The sequence below is a fragment of the Salmo salar genome, chromosome ssa13 (assembly GCF_905237065.1).
Source record: "Salmo salar chromosome ssa13, Ssal_v3.1, whole genome shotgun sequence".
In the NCBI taxonomy this organism is placed as follows: domain Eukaryota; kingdom Metazoa; phylum Chordata; class Actinopteri; order Salmoniformes; family Salmonidae; genus Salmo; species Salmo salar.
In genome coordinates, this window is record NC_059454.1 from 7777112 (window position 1) to 7789082 (window position 11971).

General features: G+C 46.3%; 1 protein-coding gene across 2 annotated transcripts in view; it reads left to right on the top strand.

The window, feature by feature from the left end:
* lama5 (laminin, alpha 5) overlaps positions 1-11971 on the top strand; it is a 240070-nt gene that overhangs the window by 227837 nt on the left and 262 nt on the right. For both annotated transcript variants that reach the window (XM_045692859.1, XM_045692860.1), the window contains exons 74-79: positions 2743-2944; positions 3228-3380; positions 3988-4147; positions 4377-4601; positions 4880-4999; positions 10214-11971. The exon at positions 10214-11971 is cut by the window's right edge and continues 262 nt beyond it. In XM_045692859.1, coding sequence (XP_045548815.1) covers positions 2743-2944; positions 3228-3380; positions 3988-4147; positions 4377-4601; positions 4880-4999; positions 10214-10362 — 1009 coding nt within the window. In that variant the 3' untranslated portion in view covers positions 10363-11971. The remainder of the gene's footprint in view (positions 1-2742; positions 2945-3227; positions 3381-3987; positions 4148-4376; positions 4602-4879; positions 5000-10213) is intronic.

Sequence of the window (11971 nt, forward strand, 5' to 3'; positions counted from 1 at the left end):
TCTCCCACCTGTAACTCACCTGTCACTGTCCCGTCTCTCCCACCTGTAACTCACCTGTCACTGTCCCGTCTCTCCCACCTGTAACTCACCTGTCACTGTCCCTGTCTCTCCCACCTGTAACTCACCTGTCACTGTCCCGTCTCTCCCACCTGTAACTCACCTGTCACTGTCCCCGTCTCTCCCACCTGTAACTCACCTGTCACTGTCCCGTCTCTCCCACCTGTAACTCACCTGTCACTGTCCCGTCTCTCCCACCTGTAACTCACCTGTCACTGTCCCTGTCTCTCCCACCTGTAACTCACCTGTCACTGTCTCGTCTCTCCCACCTGTAACTCACCTGTCACTGTCCCGTCTCTCCCACCTGTAACTCACCTGTCACTGTCCCTGTCTCTCCCACCTGTAACTCACCTGTCACTGTCCCTGTCTCTCCCACCTGTAACTCACCTGTCACTGTCTCGTCTCTCCCACCTGTAACTCACCTGTCACTGTCCCTGTCTCTCCCACCTGTAACTCACCTGTCACTGTCCCGTCTCTCCCACCTGTAACTCACCTGTCACTGTCCCGTCTCTCCCACCTGTAACTCACCTGTCACTGTCCCTGTCTCTCCCACCTGTAACTCACCTGTCACTGTCCCGTCTCTCCCACCTGTAACTCACCTGTCACTGTCCCGTCTCTCCCACCTGTAACTCACCTGTCACTGTCCCTGTCTCTCTCACCTGTAACTCACCTGTCACTGTCCCCGTCTCTCCCACCTGTAACTCACCTGTCACTGTCCCGTCTCTCCCACCTGTAACTCACCTGTCACTGTCCCTGTCTCTCCCACCTGTAACTCACCTGTCACTGTCCCCGTCTCTCCCACCTGTAACTCACCTGTCACTGTCCCGTCTCTCCCACCTGTAACTCACCTGTCACTGTCTCGTCTCTCCCACCTGTAACTCACCTGTCACTGTCCCTGTCTCTCTCACCTGTAACTCACCTGTCACTGTCTCGTCTCTCCCACCTGTAACTCACCTGTCACTGTCTCGTCTCTCCTACCTGTAACTCACCTGTCACTGTCCCTGTCTCTACCACCTGTAACTCACCTGTCACTGTCCCTGTCTCTCCCACCTGTAACTCACCTGTCACTGTCTCGTCTCTCCCACCTGTAACTCACCTGTCACTGTCCCTGTCTCTCCCACCTGTAACTCACCTGTCACTGTCCCCGTCTCTCCCACCTGTAACTCACCTGTCACTGTCCCGTCTCTCCCACCTGTAACTCACCTGTCACTGTCTCGTCTCTCTCACCTGTAACTCACCTGTCACTGTCTCGTCTCTCCCACCTGTAACTCACCTGTCACTGTCCCGTCTCTCCCACCTGTAACTCACCTGTCACTGTCCCTGTCTCTCCCACCTGTAACTCACCTGTCACTGTCTCGTCTCTCCCACCTGTAACTCACCTGTCACTGTCCCTGTCTCTCTCACCTGTAACTCACCTGTCACTGTCTCGTCTCTCCCACCTGTAACTCACCTGTCACTGTCTCGTCTCTCCCACCTGTAACTCACCTGTCACTGTCCCTGTCTCTCTCACCTGTAACTCACCTGTCACTGTCTCGTCTCTCCCACCTGTAACTCACCTGTCACTGTCCCTGTCTCTCTCACCTGTAACTCACCTGTCACTGTCTCGTCTCTCCCACCTGTAACTCACCTGTCACTGTCCCGTCTCTCCCACCTGTAACTCACCTGTCACTGTCCCTGTCTCTCTCACCTGTAACTCACCTGTCACTGTCCCTGTCTCTCCCACCTGTAACTCACCTGTCACTGTCCCGTCTCTCCCACCTGTAACTCACCTGTCACTGTCTCGTCTCTCCCACCTGTAACTCACCTGTCACTGTCCCGTCTCTCCCACCTGTAACTCACCTGTCACTGTCCCGTCTCTCCCACCTGTAACTCACCTGTCACTGTCCCCGTCTCTCCCACCTGTAACTCACCTGTCACTGTCACCGTCTCTCCCACCTGTAACTCACCTGTCACTGTCCCGTCTCTCCCACCTGTAACTCACCTGTCACTGTCCCGTCTCTCCCACCTGTAACTCACCTGTCACTGTCCCGTCTCTCCCACCTGTAACTCACCTGTCACTGTCACCGTCTCTCCCACCTGTAACTCACCTGTCACTGTCCCGTCTCTCCCACCTGTAACTCACCTGTCACTGTCCCGTCTCTCCCACCTGTAACTCACCTGTCACTGTCCCCGTCTCTCTCACCTGTAACTCACCTGTCACTGTCACCGTCTCTCCCACCTGTAACTCACCTGTCACTGTCCCGTCTCTCTCACCTGTAACTCACCTGTCACTGTCCCTGTCTCTCCCACCTGTAACTCACCTGTCACTGTCCCTGTCTCTCCCACCTGTAACTCACCTGTCACTGTCCCCGTCTCTCCCACCTGTAACTCACCTGTCACTGTCCCCGTCTCTCCCACCTGTAACTCACCTGTCACTGTCCCTGTCTCTCCCACCTGTAACTCACCTGTCACTGTCCCTGTCTCTCTCACCTGTAACTCACCTGTCACTGTCACCGTCTCTCCCACCTGTAACTCACCTGTCACTGTCCCGTCTCTCCCACCTCTAACTCACCTGTCACTGTCCCGTCTCTCCCACCTGTAACTCACCTGTCACTGTCCCGTCTCTCCCACCTGTAACTCACCTGTCACTGTCCCGTCTCTCCCCGCTCTTCTGCATCTCACCTTCCCCTTCTCTCCCCCCCTCAGGCCTCACATCTCCATGGGTCTGCGTGTGAACTCGTCAGACGGCCTGGTGTTCTATGTGTCAGGATCACTAGAACGTTCTAGTGGCAGCTCTGTGATGACCCTGTCTGTCTCAGACGGACACCTGTTGCTCCTCATCAACGGAGGGAAGAGGAAGACCACCATCCGCAGCCACAGGAAGTACAACGACGGACAGTGGCACACGGTAGGTCATGTAATAAAGACATGATCATTGTCACGTACAGTGGAACAGATCCTTGTATTTATCATCTTTATTTCAATATAAAAATCACATGCGCCGAATACAACAGGTGAAATGCTTACTTTACAAGCCCTGCTCTGCAGTACGGAAGTATCTATCTTATGTTGCCAGACTCTGTAGTCTCATCGTCGCTTTGTCCCTTCTTTCCTGATTTTTTAAATCAAGATTTAGCCTGAGGTTTATGTGTATCTGACTTGTGTATATGTGTGTGTGTGTGTTTGTTCAGGTGTTTGTGAAGAGGGAGGGAGAGAAGGTCGGTTTGATTGTTGATGGGATCGATGCCCAGTCTAAGAGGGTCTCAGGGGGGGAGAAGAACCAGCTCAGTTCCCCTCTCTACATCGGAGGAGTTCCCTCAGCACTCACCAGCTCACTTCTCTCGGTAATACAGCCTTTCCTCTGCTCTCCTTTCCTCTCCTTTCCTCTCGGTAATACAGCCTCTCCTTTCCTCTCCTTTCCTCTCAGTAATACAGCCTTTTCTTTTCCTCTCAGTAATACAGCCTCTCCTTTCCTCTCCTTTCCTCTCAGTAATACAGCCTTTCCTCTGCTTTCCTTTACTCTCCTTTCCTCTCGGTAATACAGCCTTTCCTCTGCTCTCCTTTCCTCTCGGTAATACAGCCTTTCCTTTACTCTCCTTTCCTTTCAGTAATACAGCCTTTCCTCTGCTCTCCTTTCCTCTCCTTTCCTCTCGGTAATACAGCCTGTCCTCTGCTCTCCTTCACTGTCCTTTCTTCACATCTCATTCACAGCAGAATAATTTAGAATTCGACATATCAATACCAAATTTGTCTTTCTTTTTCATTGTATCTCCTTGTCTCCTTTTCCGAGAAGGTCCAAGTTCCCTCCCCTCTGTAATTATTCTCTTATTCTGTTTTGAGAAAGAGACAAGGAAAGAGGAATTAAATAAGACAAACAATGTAAATGAATAACGAAAGACATAACACTCTGGTATTTAGTTCCTTAACAATGGTCTGTTTCCCTCCATGTAGATGCCAGGTCCAGGAGGGTTTGTGGGCTGTGTGAGAGACCTGGAACTGAATGAGAAGAGGCCAGCCAGTCCCTCCACCAGCCTGGGAGTTGTACCCTGCTTCCAGACCGCTCTGCATCCTGGGGCATACTTCTCTTCCCAGGGAGGACACATGGCTATAGGTATAGACTACATCCTCTCTTCCTGCTGTCTAACTCTGTTACACCCTCTCCGAAACAATTTGGATTCAAATCTGTAAACATTTGGGATGTTGATTTTGGGGGGGTTTGCAACCCGTCAAGAAAATAATCGATGGGGGAAAAAAACGGGAATTCTATCATTATGAGACAACAACAACAAAAGACACATGACCTTGTCAAGTCTGAGTCTGAATAATCTCTCTCTGTCTAGATGAGTCCCTGATGTTGGGCCGGGACCTGGAGGTCCAGCTGGAGGTCAGGCCGGCGTCAGACTCTGGTCTCCTGCTGCATGCTGGTACCAGGGCTGGACGACAGCTCAGCCTCTACCTTTATCAGGGAGCGGTAACTGTCACAGTAAACAGTGGCAGCGGAGAGTTCTACACCTCCTTCACACCAGAGGAATCCTTGTGTGACGGACGCTGGCACAGTATCACAAGTGAGTGTTATATTGTACACACACGCACGCACACACACACACACACACACACACGCACACACACACACATTTTGATGTTTAAAGGAATAAATAGTTTCACCTTCTTTAGCACTGTAACGTCCTGTCATTCGAGATTTGCAACAATATGATATTAATGTTAAAAATTCTTGAATAATAGTATTTTTTTTGTTTCTTGATTGGTTAATTGATTGGTTGATTGATTGATTGGTTGATTGGCTGTGCGAGTGATATGTTGTGTTCTGGTGTTCTCCCTGTAGTTGTGAAGAAGAGCAACGTGCTTCAGCTCCATGTGGATGCAGCCAGTGAACACAGTGTGGGGCCCAAACAAGGGCGACCATCAGGGGCCAAGGAGGCTGTGTACCTGGGGGGAGCACCAGGTGAGGACACCCCCCCATGGAGATACTATAGAGCTTTTCAACTGTCAGAGGAATAACACGTTCTATATGTAAACCAAAAGGTTCCCCAGTAAACATCAACCGTTGCAGCGCGCCATGATTGCTTGTTAGTTGGCTAGCTAGCTCTAAAAATGACAAGTTCGTAACCAAAAAAAACTGAACAAAACTAGTTATATACACACATTGACCTGTTGCTACCAGTTCATTCCACTAAACAAACGATCAAATAATGTTAGTTTCCCTTTTTATTATCCGTTTTCTCTGGTGGTGTTCGCTACATTTGGCTAGCACAGCAAATAACCGCAAAGCTAGTGTGCTTTCAAGTTCGAGAAAGATCAGCTTACCTCATTAGCTAGCTAGCTAGATTAATTTATCTCACGACAGCCATCAATATAACTAAACTAAATGTAGCTAGCTAGATTAATTTCTCTCACGACAGCCATCAATATAACTAAACTAAATGTAGCTAGCTAGATTAATTTCTCTCACGACAGCCATCAATATAACTAAACTAAATGTAGCTAGATAGATTAATTTCTCTCACGACAGCCATCAATATAACTAAACTAAATGTAGCTAGCTAGATTAATTTCTCTCACGACAGCCATCAATATAACTAAACTAAATGTAGCTAGTATATGAGTCCAATGTTTAACGGCCACATTGTTTAAATCAAAAGTTAGCTAGCAGCACTAATTAGCTCACAATCAACCCCTCTCTCTCCCCTCACCAATCTGTCTCTCCTAGCTCTCTGTCTTCTTCCTCCAAAACACAACTATATTTTACCCAGGTGCATTGGAAAGGGGTCAATTGTACAACTGAATGCCTTCAACTGAAATGTGTCTTCCTTATTTAACCCAACCCCTCTGAATCAGGGAGGTGGGGCTGCCTTAATCGACATCTTCGGCTCCCGGGGAACAGCGGGTTAACTGCCTTGTTCAGGGGCAGAGCGACAGATTGTTTACCTTGTCAGCTCGGGGGATTCGATCCAGCAACCTTTTGGTTATTAGCCCAACAGTCTAATCGCTAGGCTACCTGCCGTCCCACTTAGTTTCAGTTAAGAAACATACTTTAGTTGTAATGAACCGCTAGCTTGTGCTAGGCATGTATTATCGTCCTCACATTACGAGACCTAGCTAGCTGTTTGTTTACATCTAGCTAGTAGAGCTAAACAATAATACAAATGCTAGCGCTGACACCTTGTGGTGATAATGTTGAACTGCATATAATTACACCAGGGTGATACATAACATGAAGCAAACAAATTGCAACTTTATTTCAAGCAACAGGTATTTTGAATTGAAATTAAATTAACCTTAAAATATTTATTTCTGCACAACCTCGTGATGGTGATATTTGTTAATAATGTCTCTCCCTTGAGCATGTCATCTTTAAGGCCTACCTTCATTGTGGGCTGGCAGGTAGCCTAGTGGCTAGAGTGTTGGACTAGTAACCAGATGGTTGCAAGATCGAATCCCCGAACTGACGAGGTAAAAATCTGTCGTTCTGCCCCTGAACAAGGCATTTAACCCACTGTTCCTAGGCTGTCATTGTAAATAAGAATTTGTTCTCAGCTGACTTGCCTAGTTAAATAACTTAAAAAAATTACAAAGCTATAGGGCCTGCACTAATCCATTTCATGACAGCTGTAGTAGTCTAATCTGGCATCCTTCAACATGGTTAGCCTCATTAAGAGTCTAATCTGGCATCCTTCGACATGGTTAGCCTCATTAAGAGTCTAATCTGGCATCCTTCGACATGGTTAGCCTCATTATGAGTCTAATCTGGCATCCTTCGACATGGTTAGCCTCATTATAAATCTAATCTGGCATCTTTCCACATGGTTAGCCTCATTATGAGTCTAATCTGGCATCCTTCGACATGGTTAGCCTCATCAAGAGTCTAATCTGGCATCCTTCAACATGTTTAGCCTCATTATGAGTCTAATCTGGCATCCTTCGACATGGTTAGCCTCATTATGAGTCTAATCTGGCATCCTTCGACATGGTTAGCCTCATTATGAGTCTAATCTGGCATCCTTCGACATGGTTAGCCTCATTATGAGTCTAATCTGGCATCCTTCGACATGGTTAGCCTCATTATAAATCTAATCTGGCATCTTTCGACATGGTTAGCCTCATTATGAATCTAATCCGGCATCCTTTGACATGGTTAGCCTCATCATGAGTCTAATCTGGCATCCTTCGACATGGTTAGCCTCATTATGAGTCTAATCTGGCATCCTTCGACATGGTTAGCCTCATTATAAATCTAATCTGGCATCCTTCGACATGGTTAGCCTCATCATGAGTCTAATCTGGCATCCTTCGACATGGTTAGCCTCATTATAAATCTAATCTGGCATCCTTCGACATGGTTAGCCTCATTAATTAATGAAAAGACAAACCCACTTTGCTCTGCTTTGGATCAGCCGTTTTGTTTTAGTTATTATCAAATGATTTATTATTATCAAGTTATTTTCAAATGATTCCCACGTTATCTCAGATGTGTGTCTGCTTTTCCTCTTTCTAATAGTATCAATTCAAATGTAAACAACGTGTGAGGATTTGCTAATCTTGTTTCAGTATTGAAATGACAAGCCACGTGTACAAGTGCATTGGACATGCCCACGAGGCCAAACACTAATCCCATGATACTGTATGTCTACATTGGGCATGCGTGCCATAAATGATCTCACATCCAATGTAAGCAATAGAACAAAAAGTATGAATAGTGGAGGAAAGAGAAAAATCAGCTGGAGAGTGTCCACGGTGAAGGGTCACTTTTACACGGGTTACGAAGTAGCCATGTAATGTACGAGTTCCATCCCTATATGGCTGACCGGGCTGGGAGCAAACCCTAATCAACTGGCACTTGAAGCTAGCATGCTAACCACTGGGGAAGGAGGACAGTCCGTGTCGTAGAATGAAGCAAATCGGCACAAAATTGTAGGAGGCATGGGAAGATGTTTTGGGTTGGGGGGGCTGGCCGTTGGAAGATGTTTTGGGTTGGGGGGCTGGCCGCTGGAAGATGTTTTGGGTTGGGGGGCTGGCCGCGGGAAGATGTTTTGGGTTGGGGGGGCTGGCCGCGGGAAGATGTTTTGGGTTGGGGGGCTGGCCGCGGGAAGATGTTTTGGGTTGGGGGGTTGGCCGCTGGAAGATGTTTTGGGTTCGGGGGGGGCTGGCCGCTGGAAGATGTTTTGGGTTCGGGGGGGCTGGCCGCTGGAAGATGTTTTGGGTTCGGGGGGCTGGCCGCTGGAAGATGTTTTGGGTTGGGGGGCTGGCCGCTGGAAGATGTTTTGGGTGGGGGGCTGGCCGCTGGAAGATGTTTTGGGTTGGGGGCTGGCCGCTGGAAGATGTTTTGGGTTTGGGGGGCTGGCCGCGGGAAGATGTTTTGGGTTGGGGGGATGGCCGCGGGAAAATGTTTTGGGTTGGGGGGGCTGGCCGCCGGAAGATGTTTTGGGTTCGGGGGGGATGTTTTGGGTAAATGCTGCATTATGTCAGCTCAATCGGAAATGACGCTTGAATTTCAAATCGCGCTATAATTTCCGTGATCCGGGTTGAATCGAGCCCTAAACTTACCTGGACCAAACTGCACTTATTTTATACAGACCACTGAAAAATCTTATCGTTGTTTGGCCATGGTTAGAAACCACTTCGACTAACTAGTTCTGGAAAGTGCTTAAAAGCCACAAGGTGCACCTGTGTAATGATAATGCTGTTTAATCAGCTTCTTGATATGCCACACCTGTCAGGTGGATGGATTATCTTGGCAAAGGAGAAATGCTCACTAACAGGGATGTAAACAAATTTGTGCACAACATTTGAGCGAAATACGCATTTTTGTGTGTATGGAACATTTCTGAGATGTTTTTATTTCAGCTCATAAAACATGGGACCAACACTTTACATGTTGCGTTTTTATATTTTTGTTCAGTGTATATACAACCCCATACCAGGTGAGGACACCCATAGAGATACTATATAATACATAAACATACAGACATACAGTACCAGTCAAAAGTTTGGACACACCTACTCATTCAAGGGTTTTTCTTTATTTTTACTATTTTCTACATTTTAGAATAATAGTGAAGACATCAAAACCATGAAATAACACATATGGAATCATGTAGTAACCAAAAAAGTGTTAAACAAATATATTCTATATTTTAGATTCTTCCAAGTAGCCACGCTTTGCCTTGATGACAGCTTTGCACACTCTTGGCATTCTCTCAACCAGCTTCATGTGGTAGTCACCTGGAATGCATTTCAATTACCAGGTGTGCCTTGTTAAAAGTTAATTTGTGGAATTATTTCAAGGACATTCTGAGACTTGTCCCGAAGCTGTATGTTTAGGGTCGTTGTCCTGTTGGAAGGTCAACCTTTGCCCCAGTCTGAGGTCCTGAGCACTGTGGAGCAGGTTTTCATCAAGGATCTCTCTGTACTTCGCTCCGTTCATCGTTCCCTCGATCCTGACTAGTCTCCCAGTCCCTGCCACGGAAAAACATCCCCACAACATGATGCTTCCACCACCATGCTTCACCGTAGGGATAGTGCCAGGTTTCCTCCAGACCTGTCTCTTGGCATTCTTGGTTTCATCAGACCAGAGAATCTTGTTTCTAATGGTCTGAGAGTTCTTTAGGTGCCTTTTGGCAAACTCTAAGCGGGATGTCATGTGCCTTTTACTGAGGAGTGGCTTCCGTCTGGCCACTCTACCAAAAAGGCCTGATTGGTGGAGTGCTGCAGAGATAGAAGCTTCTGAAAGGTTCTCCCTTCTCCACAGAGGAACTCTGGAACTCCGTCAGAGTGACCATCTGGTTCTTGGTCACCTCCCTGACCAAGGCCCTTCTCCCTCGATTGCTCAGTTTGGCCGGGCGGCCAGCTCTAGGAAGAGTCTTGGTGGTTCACAACTTCTTCCATTTAAGAATGATGGAGGCTACTGTGTTCTTGGGGACCTTCAATGCTCACTGGGGTCTGGACTAACATGACAAATATTTATCTCAGAAGTAAAACATTTTAATAATTAAGGTAATGATACAATGGTTTTAAATCTTAACCTGTGTGTGGGTACCTTGCGGGATACAAAAAAGTGAAATGGAGACGGTGTTTTTGCCACACATACAAACCCCATTTTAAAATTATCTTTCTGTATTGCAACTCAGCATTTTCTGTGGTCTTCTTCTCTCTCCTCTAGATGGTGTTGATGTGCCGGGCCTCCCCGATGCCCTGCCTTCCTTCCATGGTTGTGTTCGGAGAGCAGTCCTGAACCAGCGACCAGCCATGCTTTCTAAACCCCTGTCAGTACACGGAGCTGTGAGCACACAGGGCTGTCCAGCCATGTAGACAGACCCCTTTTATCCCTGTTACAGCCAGCTAGCTCTGGGTCATGTTCATAAGGACAACGTTACAGAAAGTTCAGATATAAATACCTATGTAGAACCAATATCATTGTCTGTCTGTCATGTAGAATAGAATAGGTTTCACCTCTCCGAATGCACCCCTGAGGGCAAGTTCAGTAGGACAATGTTGTGGAGCTTTGCAGACAGAAATGTTATGAATAGAGCTGGCGTGATACTGTATTCTACACATCAGAGAGGCCTGTCGGTTCTAGATATTGTATTTCTATCTGAACATTCCAACAACTTTGTTAGCCTGTTGAACGCAGCCCTGCTCTGATGCCCCCTACTACTCGTCTCCAACTGCTAAAAGGATAAATATAAACACGTAAATGATGTCTACCATACAAATCCCTGGTGGTGGGCGACGTACATTAGTTCATTTAAATGTATTTATTTTGCCACGTCTTGATTTCCGGTTTGCAAATAACTAAGCTCTAGAGTAAAGCCTGAAATCCAGACTTTCATGTCATACAAGGAGTGGAATGATAGCACAAACAGACTGGAACCTGGGCTAGAGTATAAGATGGCCAAATATGTTGTCTTTAGTGTGTTAGTTCTGTAATAGTATTCTACATCTCTCTGGGCTGCTTTCACAGACCTACATTGAGGGGCTTGATTCAATCCGTAGCGCCGAAGAGCCGCTCTACAGTGCGATATCAATTTAAAGGCAATCTTCCTGCGTTCACAGTAAATGCTGCATTATGTCAGCTCAATCGGAAATGACGCTTGAATTTCAAATCGCGCTATAATTTCCGTGATCCGGGTTGAATCGAGCCCTAAACTTACCTGGACCAAACTGCACTTATTTTATACAGACCACTGAAAAATCTTATCGTTGTTTGGCCATGGTTAGAAACCACTTCGACTAACTAGTTCTGGAAAGTGCTTAAAAAAATATATATATATAAATAAAGAAATCCTTTAGTAGAAAATTGTGGTTTGATCATTGTGGTTCTGCTTTACATACATTGATTCGACTTAGCTTGACCATAGCTAAAGAAAAAAAAATGTTTTCATGTTGAGAATACTAATGTAGGTCTATGAAAACAGCCCTTAGTAAAAACTGTGGTACATCCCTTCAAGATGGAATACGCATTAGGCAAAACAGCACCTTTATTATTGGTTTTATGGATGAAACGAAGGTGAGGTGCCGTCGAAACAGTGTGGTACAATCAATCGTAGTAGTAGTAGTATATATTATTCTGTTCCATCGTGCATGGGAGGGGTTTCATTGTTGGCAGTACGTTGAACTTCTGTTGTAATATCCCAAACGAACATGTCAATTTCACCATTAAGGAGTCCAGCTTTAAATACTATAATCAGTGTTAACCTTGATCCACATCACATGTACTGTATTCCGTAGAAGAATTGCACATTTTATATAGTTGGTATAATGGGAAAAAAATGTATGGATTATAATCACAAGAAGTTTTAAAAAACTTTAAAGCAACTACTGTTTTTAATGTTATTATAAACTGGGTGGTTCGAGCCATGAATGCTGATTGGCTGACAGCCAGGGTATGACAATTTGTATTGTTCTAATTACGTTGGTT